We start from the raw sequence: 19,069 nt of genomic DNA, 5'->3' as shown, positions 1-19,069 counted from the left end.
TCATTGAATCAACACTGACACAAAAAAAGTCATCGGCTGGTTCAGTACACGCATACAAAGTAATATTATAACACTGTTCTTCAAGCCTGTCTAGTCTGGCTATCGAAATAAAAAATGCTTCATGGCCTCTGATAACTTCGTCAACCTCCCTTGAGAGGGAGTGTGTGTGTGCTCTTGTAGTCAGTTTGTTTTGGCTTAGAGACAGGTCGACCATCATCACCTTGGCAAACAATTCCAGGAATCCTGTCTAAATTATTCATTTGCACAAGCTCTCTTTCTCCCTCCCTCTGCTCCTCCTTTCACACCCCTTCCTCCATCCAGGAAACGGACATGACTCTCCTTGATGAACCACTTTCACTCAACAAGTGAGGAAATGGATACAGATACCCAATATGGCTACCTACACTTGTAATCTGGTGGTCAATTATTGGTCAATTATTGAGAATTTCTCGATAGGTGTCCCTTTTGCTTTCAATTTACCAAAGAGAGAAATGAAATCAAAATGTAGGCAAGCGAACAAGAGATAAACAGGGACCACAAAAGAGAATAGAGGTAGTGAAAAAAGCCCCCACCACACTCCCACACCACAATCAAAGTCAGCAGGGCATGTTGCTGAGGCAGCCTAATGAGCTGCGCTAATTAAAATCAATTTATTGACAGCAAGCGAGGGTGATTACCTCCACCCTGCCCTCTTTGCCATCATAAGAGACACTGTCAAAACAAATTACCCCCCGGCGTCCACAAGGTTCCCTACGCTAGAAACCATTCCGCTGAGCAGCTGTATGTCTGTTGGAACTTGAATTAGTGTTTTAAATGAATAAGATATCAAATAAGGCATGCTACATCAGTAAATTCTTTTAAATCACTTTTTTATAGACTTTTATGTGATGCCGTCTTTTTGCCCTTTCACCCGTTTAATTGTTTTCCTTTAAAAGCTGCTCCATCTTCCCTTTGTCACTATAGCAATGATGTGTATATATGGGTATGTGTATTGATTTGATGTATATTTATATATATATGCACTCTGTAAACTATTGTTTTTAAAAGGGGCTTTTAGAGTTATTCTTATTATTATTATTATAAGTATATATGTAAATGTGCATATGCGTTTGTTAGTTCCCAGTGTCTCCTTTTCCCTGCTTACTCAATCCAGCTTTGAAGCGGGAAAACAAAGTGAGTTTGTCACATCTTCTTTGCACACTGCAATAAATCTTACAGGCTAAGTAATGTGCCTTCCAGCATCCAATAGCCCCCCCCCCCCCCCCCACCCCCTCTCTACCAATAACAGGGACAGCTATGGGCTGTCTGTTTACCTCTCGCTGATGTCATCACAAACACTCGTTCACCAGGGATGGGAGAGCAGAGAGAGAGAGAGAGAGAGAGAGAGATGGAGGTGGAAGGAATCATGCATTATTCATGGCGCTCCTCCGTCGTCTCCACCCGGCTTATTGATAAACAAAGGAGATGCACAGGAGAGGGGACCAGTCGATTAACCCATTTACCCTGAAGCCTCTCACTGGTTTCCTGTCTCCCACCCCCATTGCTTTGTCCACTGCCACCAGCATCCACCCACAACAAGCAGCCCCACCCCCCACCCTGCATGCGCCAACCTCCTTGTTGGTGATAAGTGCCTGACAGATAACGTTCAAGAATGGGGAGAGGGGTGGGGTATAGTGGGGGGTGAGGGGCAGCAATCTCCTTGATAAACAGAGAACACCTAGTTAGCGTGCACACACACACACACACACACACACACCACGTGCCTAAAAAAAACTGTCCACAGCTGATGAATTGTTCTGCTGTTCCAACTGGGCTACCCTCCCACTGATGGCATTAACCTTCTGGATCTGAGGGGCCGTGAAGCCTCCACCCCACCCTCTCTCTCTCTGACAGACTCCCACTCTCATACATCATATCACACAGCTAAAGACACATGAGCCATCGTTTACATCACGTCGTCGGGGTGACGGGGCAGACGGAGGAGGAGGAAGCAATGAAAAGACATTAGGGAACGGTCTGGGAGGAGGTTGAGAAAAGGAGATTTGAAGAGTTTAAAAGGTGACAGATAGAAATGTAAGTGGAAAAAGATAAAATAGGGGCGCCTTGAGATCACGAGTCGTTCCCCCCCCCCCTTTTTTTAAGTGAGCTGAATAAAAGATTATGCTGATGGCCTGTTAGTTCAAAAGAGTATGTGGGTTTCACACAGCTCACTAAAATATCTTTAGTCAAACAGAGTGGTTCTGCAGCATTCTTTACAGGGCTAATCTGACTCTTATAGAGAAGCAATGTCTTGCATTAGGGACCGTGGTGTCTAAAGCAGGTGTGGGCTAAGCACATCTTATTCTAACTATACAAGAAGTCAATCGGGCAGAATGTACACTCCTTATCCTGTAGACACACCTCAACACTTGAGGTGAAATGCTTAAAATACCAAACTCCAATGCCTGACTCCATTTTACAGGTATAACAGAACCTATACATGCTGTTAAGCGATACAGTATTTTATATGAAAATACTGTACTTTTTGGGATGCAACAAATATTTTCATTTATTAGATAATCATTGTTAAGTCTGTACAAAATGTCAAAACAACTGTACCAAATGCTCATCATAATAATAATCAGAGCCCACAATTACCTAATGACAGATATAGAATGTATGAGTAAATATTTGTGGAAATGTTACTTAATTGACTGAAATTCCTGTCTAATTGTCCCCCAAGTTGTTACAAGACATTAAGATTTTAATCACCAAAACAGACATTTTGTCACTGAAGAAAACACTTCGTTTCATCAAGAGGAATATCAGTGTTCAGCTGGCTCATGGACGCACCTGCAGGATGCGCTCTTGGCTTTAAGCTAACTAAGTATTTGGGTTGTGGGATAATTTCAACAAACACTAGAAATAACTGCCACCAAATCTCTGGACATGACTGATCAACTGTAAGCAAACCAAAGATGTGAACGTTTATAAGACTGAAATGAACAAGACATATGCCCCCCCCCCCACACTTTCCCTCATGCCTTCAGTCTACTGAAATGGCTCTTTGGGTGGTAGAGAGGGAACTGCAGACATTTTGCCCTACTCATCTGTAGAAGTCTTTTCACTGCAGCATGATGCCCAGTGCTGGGTGGCAGCTGAACTAATGAGCTTTTAGCCCGACTGGCACTGGGGAGGTAGACACAGAATAGTGCACGCGCGCACACACACACACAAACACAAACACACACAAACACACACGCACACACACACACACACACACCCTCTCTCAGAGAGTCTGCCAAATACTTCACTTTAATCTTATCAAACCATCCCCATCAGGCAGCGTGCCCTTCATGTTGTTTAGCCTGTCAGCATTTTCACTACAGGAAGCCAGTATGTGTATGCCTCCTAAAGCCATTTAAGGATGAGGGTAGAAGCTAAGGTTAGGTATGTGTGTGTGTGGGTAGGTAGTTGTGTTTGTATGCCTAAAATCACTGGGGGGAGAGGGGGGGAAATAGTGTTTAGGCTGTACACATACCAGCCTTGATATGGCTACATACCTGTTTGTGCATCTCAATGTTGAGTCCATAGGACATCTCATAGTACTGCAAAAAAAGAGGCAAAGAGAAAGCATTATTACAATATAAAGCTAGCCTAAAACAAACACAAGAAACAAAACAAGATCCCAGATATGTTTCCTTCATGAAATACCATCTTATCATGCTTAATTGTGCACACTTTTCTCGATTAAAAGAAGCGAGTATTTGTAGATGCAAGCTGTATATAAAGGGTGGTTGACTGATACACATTTTATCAGTCCTCGAAGGCACCCAAATAATACTTGTGAGAAGTTGAATACTTGTTGCTTGTTGTTGGTGGGCCATTAAAAAAAACACATTGACATTAAGAATAGAGTTTGACAACTTTGTGTTTTGTGTGCAACCGCAGACGACTGGCTACTGTTCTCTGTGACTTCCCTTGGGCATTGCCAGTTTTTAAGCAAAAAACACTGTCTATGGCTTCAAAAACACAGGACAAAGCCGAAATATTGAAAACAACATCATCTGCAGTTGATTGCCAAAAGCTTGCAAGCCCACCAACAAATACAAACTAAAGCCTAATAGTTTATCTGTCTTGTTTATCAAACACACAACAAACACCTTCCATCATTATAGTTACTAGTCTCACCACCTTCTGGTTCCTCACAGGGAAAATAATATTTAACAAACATACTGCTGCCTTTGGTTAAAGTCATTCCTTTCAAGTACAAGCAAGATAAGCAAGCACATACACACACTAAGAGTGAGGTTACAAGTTACATCACTTATCAAATAAAGATTGTTTTTTTTCCATGAACATAATGCAGCTTTTCCTGCATCAGACAACACTTTTGTGGTGGGTTGCTTTTTTTATAATTTTTATTACCCCTGGAAACTATTCAAAGGAGTTGGTCTAGCCTAGGGGTTGTAGCCCTGTTCCAGGTTTCTGTCAGGAACATGCCAAATGACACATTTTGTATGTATTTTGCATAAACCTCATAAAGTCAAACATCAACACATTGCAGATGCATAGAGAATAGTTTTTGCAATCGGATGGAATTGTGAGTCCGGTGAAAATTCACACCTCTAGTATTGGATATACTTGGGCTGCAATTATTACTTTCATTTTGCATTTGCCTGATGATTATTTTCTTGTTTTAAAGATATGTCAAAAATAGGTGGAAAAAACACATAACAATTTCCCAGAACACAAGATGACAACTTTAAATGTCTTGGTCTGTCAAACCAACAGTCCGAAAACCAAAACTGTTCAGTTTACTTCCCAAAGAAAAGCGACAAATTCTCAAATTTAAGAGTCAGGAACCAGTAAATGTTTGCCATTTCTAGTTTACGTACCTAAGACTTAAAGGTGCTAAACAGCTGCTGATTATCGAATTTTGGTTGACTAATCAATTTAACAAGATGATATCACATTGCCTTGTCCTCTTACAAAAGACTGTTGTCCACACATGTAATTCACAACACTGAACATTATTTGGTTATGGTAAGTGAGATTTCACACACATTCCTCATAATGTGATTTCAATAGCGGAAAAATATTATCATCAAAAGTGTGATATTCATCTCAATGACAACACAAGGCTCCAACAAGCAGTCCACTATACTTGTGGTTGGTGATAAACACACACAGTCTCTCCATATCTGAGAAACCCGTGGGTGTGTCAAAAGCACCTGAATTACCCCCAATGGCTCACCATGGACAAGTTAAGAAGTAAAAAGAAACTGATTTATGCACAAAGCCAGCCGACCAGTCACCCCCAGTGGGTCAATTTAAGTGTGTTGTGGGGGTGGTGGAGGGTCATAAAGAAGACCCTGGAGCCATATAGATGGTCGTCACACCCCACAATCAATAGTTGGACATTTGACCCCTGCTAGAGTTTCACCCCCTCCTCCGTACACCCCCGTCCTGCACCTTCTTATCCAATGAAAACACAGGCATGAGTCAACAATACCAAGCACAGACAAATGCAAGCATGGCCTTTGCAACAAAACAAAAAAAACACACGGGCTGCACCACCTGTGACTGTTCACCTGAGGCTAAAGGGAGGATACGGCATTAAATCACATTCATAGCTTTACGACGACTGCTCTTACCATGACGTAATGACGCTGCATCTCTGTCTTCTCATTGGCCAGCTTATCGTACTCCACTTTAAGACTTTAGAGAAAAATAGACGTATAAAATGATGTTTCATGGTAAGTTTGATATGCTGCATTGATTAAAGCACATGATAATATTATGACAAGTAAGTAATACACTCATACAGATAGATGTGTGTTATATCAGTGTAAATCTGGTACATGAAACGACCAAAATGGAACAAAGCAGAGGCAGCTTCCTCTGCCTATTCTTTCCAGGAAGTCAATGCTGTTTACATTAGGCTAGTCATTACCTGTGGTACTGGGCCTGCAGGAACTGAAATTCATCTTTGATCCTGTCACAGGACTCTGCCACGGTGAACTTGAAGCCAGGCTGCCCTGGCTGGTGAGGTGCCTGAAAAGTGCAAGGTTGGAAGTAGGGCAGGTGTAAATAAATAACGCAATCACAGTCCAGATAATAGTCTCGTCTCCGTCTTGCCTCTTCCTCCTCATTCTTGGTAAACAGTTTTTCTTGCCCTTACATTTCCCTTTGGCCATGATTGGTGGAGGATTCACTTTTACTCAACATGTGCAATGACAGAGGCAGGTCGCCTCATTCATCCTCAAACTAACTAGTTACATGGTAGGCAAAGAATGATGAGGTTGGATTTTTTTTTTAAGACCCTACACAAAGCTGGAATTCAATGCTTTCACCACAAAAAACAATTAACTTTTTCGCACTGTCAAAATGCAGCTATGACAAACTGCAGTGACAAATTAAGTCAGTTTACATAAGGATGTTCTGATCTACTTTCTCCGACTCGAACCAAAAGCCCTGATCTTGTTGCCAACAAAACACGAGCTCCCCGTTTATTTCCTGCCAGAGTGAAGCGCCTCGGTAGCACCGTTGCAGACCATAAATAGTAAGGTGTGAATCAGCAGCTACACTCTTCTTGACGAGCTAATTAGCCTACTTTGAAGGGCGGTGCATTTGCATCAATTTGCAAATAGTGACAAAGACAGCTACTTACCGGATGCCGGCCTTGTGGATACATGTCGCGTCCTTCACACAAGGGAATTCGGTGTTTTCTCTCTTTCCGTAATCCAAGCGAAGGTGCGGTAAATCACCGCCACCCCCTCCCCCGTACACGCAGGATGGCGGCGGACAAAGCCCTGTTCTCGGCTGCGAGGCGCACACTCAGAGCCCGACCGCTGGATGTATCACTTCGTCTGCCTTTCCTTTGTACCTAAACACACAGAAAGCGGGGGGACAGCTTGAGGAGCTGAATCACTTTCGCAGCAAGCAGATACCGTAGCACCTTGTAAATCGAAAGGAATGAAAGCTTTCTGAACTTTACCTGACTGGAGAGAAATAATGATTTTTTTTTTCAAACCTCGTTGTGGTTTCATAATTATTTCCCCTTCTCAAATAACCAGGATTTTCTGTCAAAAATCTGTCACCTCGATATGCATTACAGGGAAACAAGACGTGTTTTATCCGATGTATCAAAAACATCCCAAAGTTAATACTTTTGATCACACCCTCAACCCTGTTTTAGTTTTCCTTGTAAATCTAACGAGTTGTTGTCTTCCACATAGTGAACACACACAGTCACACACATCACGGCTTGTTTTGGTGGTCCGTAAAGATTAGAAAAAGAGGAGCTGCTGCTTTCAAAGTCGGCTGCCATAAAGCCACACCACCACCACCACTACCCGTCTTGTTAGCGGCTCTCGTTATGTCGCCCTTTTTTTTTTACCTTTGTCTGGAGTGATTCCTCCCTGCACAGGTGAAAAAAGAAATAGTATCCAGATTTGGAGCTTAATATCCTTGACTTGTACCGTCGCCCCAGATTGATAAGGGCGGAAAATGTCCGTCGCCGTGTCTGTTGTTCACACACTTCTTCTTCTTCCCCTTCTTGCCCCTTGAGAGTGTTTTAAAACCCCGGTGATCCCGAGGCGGAGAGCGTCTCTCACCGTCTCTCCGTCCGGACGGACGCTGGAAACCTTTCGATTGGGACGAGTTGTTGACCGTAGACAACTTCAAAAAAGCCTATTAGATCCAGTAGTAGTACGCAAATCTTCTAGTAAGTCCAGAGTTAAATTTTTGGTGTAAAACCTGGTTAATGTGTTGTTGAAAATGTCGGGCGTAGTGAAATATAGCCTACCACTAGCTTGCTGTTGGGTATACCCAGTTCCTCCGCCGCGCGCTGTACCACACACAGACTGTGCACTGACACGAGGACCTGACTGCCGAGAGAGGGCCCTGTGCTAACCAATCAGGTTCTCCGAATGAGTTTAACAACAGTGACCAATCGCAGCGCAGTTTCCCCACGTGGGCTGTTCGGCAAACCTACATTCTGATTGGGCTGGGATACGTGACCTCACATGTTCGCCATTTTGGATTTGAAGTGACATTCAGTGCGTTCAACAGCTTGTTCAAAACAAAGGCAATAATTTATATTTCTGTGCTTTGCAGGCGGCGGTTTATCGATTGAGATTATGAGCATACACCTGTGAATTGTATCAGTAAAAACTAGGCCGATTCAAACACAGTATGCTGGTATAAACAGGAAAAGAAACACATCATTCAACGACATCATTTATAATTTTAACAAAAGCACTAGCGATAGCCTAAATGTGTTAGTCTAGGTGAGGTCTATGTGTTTATTAGCCTATGTGAAAAAAAAATATGGAAGCTTGTCTGACATTGAACAACAGCTTTAAGTTTGAAACAGGAAGATCACACTTTCTGCTCACACTTCAAGCAGAGGCAGAGATGCCAAGAAAAAGAAATAAGCCCTGCTACTATGCCAAGAGAAATAGGAGCTCAGAAATTCATTCAGGACCCGAAGTGCGCAGAAGATGTGAATACCGCTTAATCTACGGCAGAGTGTCCTTTGAGTGACTTGAATTGATCGACCTATTTCTAACGAGACCTCAAGCATCTACAAGCTTTCCTATCAGCAGCACTAGGTAGCCTGCACCGTCTGCGCGTCAGTATATCAGCCTATCAAGTGCTGCACACTATGCCTAACCCCACGTGGGTTCTCTTCCCCCTGCCTTTCATCCAATAGTGTCGCAGCTGTCTTCCTGCGCTCCTTTCATTGGCTCACCACTGGAAAAGCTGTCAGTCAGGGGCCGGGGATGTCAATTAAACCCACGTTGGGTACGGCGCTGACAAATGCCTGTGCTACTCTCCCTCCTGCCTGCGAATAGTGCCTGGAATGGCTGCTTAATTAGCTTCGAATGGCTTTTCCTTTCAGCTCAAACAATCTGTCACTACCATGTGGTAAAAAGAGCCTTGCATAAAACAAAAGCAGGGAGGGGAAAAAAGCGAGTAGGGGCTAAATATCAGTTTGATTCCCCCTCTCTTTAACCCCCTCCTCCATGAAAACATTTGCTGCAAAACAAAGCTTTTACCTCGCTCAAACATGGGCTTGTCTCACTTATCTGCTTATGCATTCATCTTCTTCTCAAATTCCTATTTGTATATCTGGCTGTCCATTTAGGCCCTTCACATTCAAATTCATTGATGAGGTTTCTGTAGGCTATTTTGTCAAACAAATAGGCTAGGCATCAGGTTTGTCCCGCTTGCATGACATTTATCATTTCATGTATTTATTATGATGTTAAATATTGGGGACAGCCTACTTTAATTGTCTTTAATAAGACACTAAGGCCTATATCATTTAAGCTGTAGCCTATTTATTTTTATATAAAGGCCTAGCATAGGCTAATAGACCTAGGCCTATTTATCCCAATCTAAAGATATAGGCTATAGGCTACATTTCAAATCCCTTTGTCAACAAAACCACTTCTCTGCTGGTCAACGTCAACATGATACAAAATGTTTAATATTAAAGTGTGGAACAATCTAAAGCAACTCAATCGTATTGGAAAGTGAATTACTCGTGAACATTAGCCTACTTTGCATTGCCTAAGTTGAGCAATGACAAATGAAAATATAAATTTTATCTAGGCTAAAGTATGGTACTTTGTTATGCACTTTACACAATTGTCTTTTGGATACTTTAAGTACCCAAAAGTCAATCGTGTACAACATGTTAAATATTACAGAAGCTACTGAAGCTAGCATGCTGCGAGCCTTAGCTGTTGCTTAGCAACAAATGCATCCCTCCTGCAGACATGAGTTGGGATAATAACTCATGCACAGAGTGCATGTCAGTAAGCTTCATGCTTACTGGGAGACTTTAAAGAGGGTTTTTATTCGAAACTTAGCCGATGATAAATGATCTTAGTACTTCTAGCTATAATCATTGTAGTAGGAACAGGCTACAGAGTGCAACAAAGCCTACTGTATACACCTTTTCTCAAAAACAAAGCATCCTGAGTAAACTTTAGTCTTTCTCTCAGCTGTTTCTAACTAGTACCTTTTTCCATAGACCAACTGTTTAAAACAAATATTGACAAGACATATACATTAATTGATACCATCCTCATTGTATAAAAAAATTAGTTTGTGGCATCAGTTGTAATTGTGTGAATATGCAAGGGTCAAGGTAACTTTTTGGTTAAAACAAATGTTTCTCCTTATAATGATGCCCTTTGAGATATCCAATTTAAAAGTGAAGGTATTTCTAAACTATGTGAACATTTTGGGAGAAATTGGCCTTCATTACCATGATGCACATATTTCATGTTTGGCGTGGTGTGGGACATAACAAAGGTAAAGTATACAGTATGAAGACTAACAGACAATACAAAGGAGGCTTTATTGTGACAGCCCTGCCAAAACATTTGGAATTATACAACCCACAAAAGTAAGTTACATTATCTGAGCTATAATATGGAGATATATTCCAATCTTTAATATGCCTAATATATATTCTAATAAAAAGTATGAAAAGCTCATTAAGTTAGGGGAAAAAACCTAATTCTCAACTAATCTTTCTGTATAAAAAAAAAAGCTGAAATAATTTCCTCTCTGCCTCTCCTTCGTTTGACCTTTGACCTTGAACTCTATACTTTCAAACTGCATGGGTCCTGGCTGCATGCGTGAGAAAATTGGAAAAAAGATTTGATCTGCTAGTTTATGTCGTCATTATTGTCTTTCTCTCCCTTGTCTAAATGCATCTGCTCTTGCTGAAAAGCCACTTTCCTGATGGCATGTTTTTAGGCTTTGTATAAAGCGTGTGTAAATCAGCAAGTCTGATATATAAATGGCGACAGAATGACGGCACAATAGTTGACGTACTTACTCATAAGACACAGGAACCGTCACTGTCTTGCTTTAATATGAGTTGAAACGAAACGTCTGCCTCAAGCAGCCGCTAAATCAAAGTTTACTCTCTTGACAAGACATCCACCCAGTGACATGAGTCATAAAGTGCAGCCAGCTGAGGCTGTTGACTGCACATAAAGCTTTGTTTTCATTCTAAACCAGTTTAAACTGTGTCTTTGTGTCACACTGTGTGATGGATGATTTTTTTTCAAAACATATCAAGATTTAAACACAGCTTTACATGCCGGGTTGTTTTAAAGAGCTGTCAGTTTCACCCTCATCACCACAAATGGCCCAACATTAGGAAACACATGTAGAAATTTAGGAGTGTTCATTTCATTTTTGTTATGGCGAGTGGCCGCACAGTGGATCAGTGGTTCACTTCACTTCACCTCACAGGCTCTTTCTGTGTGAAGTTTGTTTGCATATTTCCCCTGCTTGCTCCCGTTTCCTCCCACATTCCAGACAGGCTAGTCAGGTGTATTAGAGACTTAATAGCCCATAGGTATGAATGTTAAGGTGTCTCTATCTGAACATAGCAACCTACTCTTTACACATTGTATGTTGGTATAAATTACCGCCACCCTTAAAATTATTAAAACCTATGTGATTTTGTGTAATGAATGCCCTCAGGATGATTAAAAACAGAGTAAACCACAGTTTTGTCTGACTTAAGTGCCTGAGAAGAGTGGCAACGATACAAACCTCCTCCTCCATCTCAGATATGGGATGTTGCCAAGTAAAGAGGGAGCAAATTACTAACCTTTTTATGATCACTTGTAAGTCATTTGTCGAGACACTATTTCAACCTTCTCATTTTCATGTCACTGTACTCAAAAATGTACTATTTTTTTTAAACTCAAAAATTAAATTTTTTAGATGGTTTAGGGAAGTTTGGGAAACTATTTACGTTCCAGAGTAGCTCAAACTGTTACATACTTACTGTTTCTACTCACAAAAACTCACACCTCTCATCTAGACATTCCCTCAAGCTAACTGATGTGTTACATTTTTGCACGGTAACACCGGAGCAACACGTCCATCTGGTAATTTTATTGTGAATATGGAATATATGAATTTTCTCTAATAATACCACCAATCACCGTTTTCCAAGTACCTACTGTTTTGGAAGCTTGACCTAGTAAGTATGTACTTTTACCTAGTTGAAAACCAAAAAAAGGTGTGTAGAGTAGAGCCGGTACCATGTAATAGTAACGCTTCATTAGTTTCTACTCTATCCAAAATCAACTTTTGGCAAGTCAACATCATCTTCTGTTCATCATATCTCATGTGGGCAGGTGCTGTTGATTCATGCAGAAATCTTGGTCAAATCGTGCGGATATTTGTCAGTGTACTCTGCGCTGAGGATCCTGGGATTGGTATGTGAAGGTCCAGTGTAAGGATTGTGGGTTATCTGGGAGCTGGCAAACACAGCAGTGGTCTCCACAGGCCCAGAGACTCTGATTCAAGAACCACATACAAACACACATTATCATACGGCTTCATCTCACACATTGGAGACCGTGTGGATATGTCGTACACACACAAACACAGCCACACACAAACACTCACACATAGATCCACTTTTCATCCCACTCAATAGATTGTGGCCTAGATTAGGCAGCAACAAAGGAGTGAGCTTCACCTCTGGAATAAGGGGAGGGGGGGGGCAGTCCACCCTTGTAGACCTCTGCACTATTTATTTACACTGGAAATCCAGACGCTGTGAAACTCCCACTCTGAGGCACTACACAAATATTAGGGCTATTTGCAGAAGTGGTTTTAATTCTTTACAGAGCAATGATTGGCTCTTTTTACTCCCAACGCTTGGCCAATGGATTGCTTCAATCTCCTTTGCACCCATCCCGTACACCAGCCCCCAAAATAAATATAACGTGTGTATATTTTCAATGGCTTTAGTGGCCACTGAAGATTCAAATCCCATTTGTTCTACGTAGGGTATCACGTTATCTGCCCAAACAAATCCTCAGGACCAAAACCACAGCTTCTACAGAGGATCACTGCTGGTTCCTGCTTCTGCTGTACACAAAGATCCTGATACTTCCTGAGAAGAGAAGCCACATTCAGTCGCCCTTTGGAGGCCTGCAGTGTGAAAACAAGGAGGGGCTGTGTAAAGCAATAAAGCTACTCTTGAGATATTTGGTGTGGTATGTGAGGAGGGTGTAAATGAAAGGGGGATTGTACACGGCTCCAAGCCTTGATTAGTGTTTTTTTTCTTCTACTGCAAGTAGAATCACCTTTGTGAAGTTTAATCATCAGCATGCATCAGATTAATTACTCGATCCATTCAACTGTCCTCTCTTTTAACCGTCCCGGTCACTTTTTTCCTGGGAGGAGTGCAAAATAGGGGCCTAGTCGGGTCTGGTTGGTGGGATAGATGGCCGCACCAGTATTGTGAAGCACCCACTGACTGGGGATTATTGACATGCTTTCACAGGCCATGAAAGGAGACATTCCTCGCCACAATGGACCCAGTGTGTGTCGCGGGGGCTGCCGACATGAATAGGGCCCCTAAGTGTATCACTGTGACTCGTCAGCCTGTAATCAATGCAAACAAGATGAAAGGGCCTTATCAAAAGAGACAAACACAGACATGAGAAGTTCACAAACAAAACGCTGTGAAGTTTTTTTTTTGTTGGATAAAGTCCTTGCATTTGTTTGCCTTATTGGCTGGTGAATATACTGTATGTGTGTGTGCATCTACACACCTGTATCCATGCATGTTTGGAGAAGGAATAGTGGAGCTGAAGGCAAACAATAAGGCTCCTCAAAGTGCCTTGACAAATTTTACCTTTGTTATATATCAACACTCAGATAATAACACTGCTTCAACACCAAAATAGCTTCCTCGGGTACATGATATTTGGATTTATTCTAAGTCACATACTGCAGTAGCCAACTATGTTTTATTTACTTAATACAAATCTCATTCGAATTTGAATTATTCGTTTAACATATATTTTTTAAAATCCAGCTCACTTTTACTGTGCATCCATGATAGTTGTAGTGTTGTATTTTATGGACCTTTTACCCCGCAACACAACATTAACCACTCATGCAATTTAAGTGTTTGATGTGCATGCAGTGTCAATTTGAAATTAGTTCACAGTTGTTGATACCCAAAACACCTTTATAATTTTTTCCAGACCGCTCTTCTAAACATTCATGAATTCTGAATGGCTGTGCCTCTGGTGCAGTATGTGATTAATAAGCTCATTAATTCAGCACTCATTGTGACCAGGTCTACAGGCCAACCCAGTGGAAGGCTCTTTAGTGGACTGGTGTTATTTTTTGTGATTACCATCCAAGTGGCTGCTGTAAGAAGCAGGTCAACAAAGTGACCTTATCCTGTCCTTCAACTGGAGAGTGAAAAGGAACCCAGTGATGACGGTGAGGCCCACTTTGCCTTTACCACACCAATGATAACACACCCAGTGAGGTGCCAAGTGCCCCTTTTACTACTACTACTGCCACCAATGAAAAACAGCATAGTGCCTGGTCTATTAATACTGTTTCCTAGAAATAACATGTAAAGCAGTTTTCCTGAAAATGTTTTGGGTAACGCTTTATATTAAGGTTCTTGTTATAAGCCTTAGTAAATAGGTAATAAGGACATGTTTTGCTGACAAACATTAATCACTGCTAGGCTTATGTTAACTTGCAACATTTTAAAAAATAAATAAATGCCACATTTATGTTCCACGTCACAGTTGGTGGAAGGAGGACATAAAGCGCAGGGTTGTGTTTCAAACTATATGAAAACAAATCCCTGATACATTTTTTTTCATACTGTACCTTGCAGCGTTTCTTACAATCACAAAGGTGATATCAAACCAGTAAGCCAATGTTGCAGAGGCTGCAGCTGTGTTAATTGGAAATTGTTCGTCGTTGGGTGAAGTCTGTGCTAAAACACGTGCCTTCTTGTTCCAACAAAAAAAAATTCTATTAGAAAGGAGGCAAAAAAAAGATCTACAAGTATGCGAGAGCAGCCTGACATCTTGGTGACATTTCAAATGCCTTCTCCGTGTAATGATCTTTTTTTCATCAGTCACTCGGCAGGCTATCAGTGAACTGAGTTCATTATGGACCAGAGCAAAATATGGTTTCCAAGGGAACAAGCCCCTGCACGCAATGCCTCAGGACTGTAGGCAAGATGAGGTGTTTGCACTCGTGTATGCTCCAGAGGGAGTGTAGCATTTATGCATGCTTACTGAGAGTGTGCAGTAGTGTGCATGGCCTTGTGTGCCTTTTTTCGTGCATGTGCATCCACTCAGCCCTGTGATATAAATGGAATGAGGTAAATCACCTGGGAGATTGCAGCCAGGCCATCGATTTCATAGGTCATCAGATAATACCGGGGCTTGCTGAGCACATGCCCTTCAGCACTAGGCGAAGGCTATCATTTAGCCAGATCAATAGCTCTAATTACCCCGCTCCACCCACCGCAATAAATTCAGAACCTATCATTGTCTTCAAAGACCCGGAATGAGGAAATACAGGATCACAGATTTAATTGCACCAAAGCTACAGTGTTTTTGACTGACATTTGTTATCATTGTAAGATTCACCTTGCTATATATTTAGCCTTTTTATCTTCATGTCAACCATTTCCTGTCCAGGGAAAGGTTTGATTTTGCGTCAACCCTTCACTAGTACCTGATCCATGTGGCCTTCTGCTTTGATTTCATTGGGAGTCAACACTGCACCAGATAGCAAAATATAAGCATAATGCAAAATGTCTGCAAATTTGCAGATTTTTTTTATATTGAATATGGATATTGCCTCTTTAACTAGATAGACATGTTTGTGGTTAATTAAGGCAAACACACAACAATTTTTCTAAATATTAATAAGATAAATGAAGCAGACTACAGGATGTCCACAAAACAAAATAAGAGTTTGCTGTCCTGTATCAGGTAGCTAGCTTTATTCCTGCTCACAAAGGCTCACATAGGCTCGACTGCTGCTAACAGACATTTTTAGGGGAATTCCAGACCTTTGAATCTCTCTTCAAAATGTGAAATGTGTTAGTTGATTCAGAGGTCTGGAAAAGGGCTGAGCTTCTGACACTGCTGCATAGGCTATATTGGTTAACATGAGAATGGGGGCTAGCAACTACACACCTATTAAAGAAGCACCACAGTCTTATAATCAAAGCAAATTGTGTCTTTTTAAGATGTTTCACTGGTTTCATCTTTGAACAGAATGTATGCATTAGATAAATACACCGCTCCAAAAAATGCCAACTGTCAGTTGCAAACATTGTTTTTTTTATGACAATAGTCTAGCCTTCACTCAGTGGTCTAGTTAGATTTCCTCTCAGCATTACTTCTGCTTGACATGTGTTAACTCAGCACACACACACACACACATGCATACACACACACACACACACACGCATGCACGCACACACACACACACACACACACACACACACACACGCTGACAGGAACTTGTGTTAATATCTTCAAGCCGTCCACTTAAAAGTAATGCTGTTGTCAGTGTTATGCCCTCTCTCTCTTTGTCCCTCACCTCTGACATGCTGAGTGCTGCCATCCTGCTATCAGGTTTCTCCACAATCATAGCTCTGCAGTGTACCACTAACCACTGAGACTGGCACGCTTTCTACTGCCCATCACTTTCTGTCTTTGAGTCTTGCTTAGACAGAGGAAAAAAGCTCTGGCGCTCATGTGGTAGTATTGATTTTATTGTGCTTATTTGGGTCGTCTGATTGTTACGTTGTCAATTTCTGGACTGCACCAAAAACAAGGGCAGTTAGTTAGCTAACCGAAACCTGCAATGCCCTTTTTTCCCCCTATAGGACTGCTTTAAGTTGGGTCAGAAATAGCTTAATTCATTTAAAATGGTTAGTTGTTCATACACTGTCAACAAATTTAACTTACAGTAGGAAACAGTTTATATCTTCTATATTTCCCAGCCCATACAACTGCCCAGAATTATCCTAAGAAAGACGTGTGCCTTTGCGGATTCATGTTGCATAAGTTTGTGTGTATGTTAGAGGGCCTTAGTGAAGCTAGTCACTGCGAGGTGTCACCACCCGTTAAATCTTAAAAGCCAACTTAAAATACATTTAGAATTTAGTGCGGGCTGCCTCTTGTTAAATGTGTGTTTATTTTTACCCACTGTCTTGTCTCCGTGTGTGTAATCGTGTGTGTGTTCATCAAAGGCCTATCACACTGTGCTGCCCCCATGCTGGCGGACCACTGCAATGCAGGCACATATCCAAACACATCCGAACATGCCCAGCAGCTGGCCCCAGGGCCAGTGTAGCCGTTTAGCCCATAATAGTGACTGATTAGAATACCAGTGGCGAGAACTGAACCCAGAGCAGTTGTTGACAAGGGATATTAAGCAAAGTGGGGAGTCCAGCCGCGGGATTTGATGATGCCACCAGGGAAACATGTGCTGGCCCACACAGCGGCTCTCTTTAACACCATAGCATCCTAACAGCTGATAACTCTATCCCAGAGAATTACACTGCTTCACCCCGCAGACCTGCAAGAGGAAACTGAGACCCACATGATGAAGCTCCATGACAATGCTGTCTGTGCAGACTTGTGTCAACACTCAGCAATAATATTGATTGATAGAGTTTTTTTTACTGTTTTCATGGCTGGTTTTCATCTTTCCACTGTTACACCCACCACAACCACCACACTGGTGAAGTGCTTTGGAAACAACGAACAAACAAAAACAGCAAAGTTGATGTTGCCGCTGTAACTGCTGCTCAATTAGACTTAATTATATCTCACTAGAAAAGTTACTCAGGAAACCCTTTTTTTTCAACTTCTCTCTCACTGCATGTCCAATCCCTCGGTGAACTGACCAACTTCTACAGATCCACCAAGAACTGAAGGAAACTGAGATAAGAAATGTATCACTGTTCATAATACAGCAGTTCACACAGACATTTGACTAGGTTTGAAATAAAATGACTTTCATATGCCTATTCAGCCTCACTAGACTACATACAATACACAGTACAGTTTAGGAAAGAAGAGAATAGTTTGACATTTTTGTAAATACGCTTTCTTACTTGGCTGAGAAGGTCGATGACAAACCGCCTGCAGGCTTACCTTGGAATGAAGGCTGGAAACAGGGGCAACAATAGAGTCTCCTTGGGCCAGATGCATAAAGCTTACACGACTAAACTCTGTTTATGAACAAAGGCAGAGATGTGCATAGAAAATTTGTTTTGTCAGACTTTTGAAGCTGCACAAACGCCTGGTTGTATTGTATTAATCCTAATCATTGTGGAATTGGGTCCACTTTCAAAAGCCTCATTTCCCCCCCACAATTATCCTTATCCTGCACACCTGAATATGTGACAGGTGCGCCGGAGGAGGGTGCAATAAATAACTTTGCTTTTCTTGGAACAAATGTGTCAGGAGAAAGCGAGGCAGTGTCCACACTTAGCCATGAATGTTGGAATAAACGCCCTTAAACACTTCTTTGCATGTCAATACTTGTGCTCCACCACTCATTTGACCTGACATGAAACAGAAAAACGGCAAAGAAGAAGTGCAAGGTTCTCCAACAGCGCCATATAAACTGTCATTCCGCACCGCCATTCCGCACAGATGTGGCTTTTTATAAGGCCCATACCATTTAAAGGTCACATATTATGCTAAGTGCACTTTTTAAATGTGTTCTAACATATCCATGGGTCCACGGTGTGCCTAGAGTGACTGGCTTGCTGCAGCTCCGCTCTGCCTCTGTGCCCTTCCTCTGTGCTTATCATGAGAAGGCCCCTTAACAGAGAAGAAATACCTTTAGGAAAAGTATTCCAAAACGTGAAACACACTAAAGTATTAATGAGGTTTTGGTCTTTGGGGAAATTTAAAGTAATTCATTTTGTCATTGACAAAGAGCTATTAGCACCTTCCAACACTCCCCCAGAGATCCATCCTCCATGTGATTGTGCTCTACCAAGTGCCATCTCAGTGTAATGAGTTGTTCATAATTTTTTCCTCACTCTGCCTCTTTCAACAATATAACCTTTTGTTCTGCTTTGCTGTCCAACTCACTGCACTCTCCCAGGAAAGGCTTTTAGGGACATCTACTTCAGGAAAGAAGAGCTGAACAGTGCGTGGCAAAGGAACGTGCAAGGCGACATGTCTCTTACTTACATTATTCATGCAAAAAAGTGCATTTAGATCCA

The 19,069-nt window shown here is 41.7% G+C and overlaps 1 protein-coding gene across 7 annotated transcripts in view; it reads right to left on the bottom strand.

Moving 5' to 3' along the window:
* tle3b (TLE family member 3, transcriptional corepressor b) overlaps nucleotides 1-7,832 on the bottom strand; it is a 29,824-nt gene extending 21,992 nt beyond the window's left edge. For all 7 annotated transcript variants that reach the window (XM_080029963.1, XM_080029960.1, XM_080029965.1 and 4 more), the window contains exons 1-5: nucleotides 7,382-7,832; nucleotides 6,653-6,868; nucleotides 5,936-6,036; nucleotides 5,637-5,700; nucleotides 3,543-3,587 (exon numbers count right to left, since the gene is read on the bottom strand). In XM_080029963.1, coding sequence (XP_079886089.1) covers nucleotides 3,543-3,587; nucleotides 5,637-5,700; nucleotides 5,936-6,036; nucleotides 6,653-6,676 — 234 coding nt within the window. In that variant the 5' untranslated portion in view covers nucleotides 6,677-6,868; nucleotides 7,382-7,832. The remainder of the gene's footprint in view (nucleotides 1-3,542; nucleotides 3,588-5,636; nucleotides 5,701-5,935; nucleotides 6,037-6,652; nucleotides 6,869-7,381) is intronic.
* Between the last annotated feature and the right edge of the window lie 11,237 nt (nucleotides 7,833-19,069).

The sequence above is a fragment of the Ammodytes marinus genome (assembly GCF_949987685.1).
Source record: "Ammodytes marinus genome assembly, chromosome: 1".
Lineage (NCBI taxonomy): Eukaryota > Metazoa > Chordata > Actinopteri > Uranoscopiformes > Ammodytidae > Ammodytes > Ammodytes marinus.
Note: the sequence above shows the minus strand (reverse complement) of the source record. Positions and strands in the feature narration are given on the sequence as shown.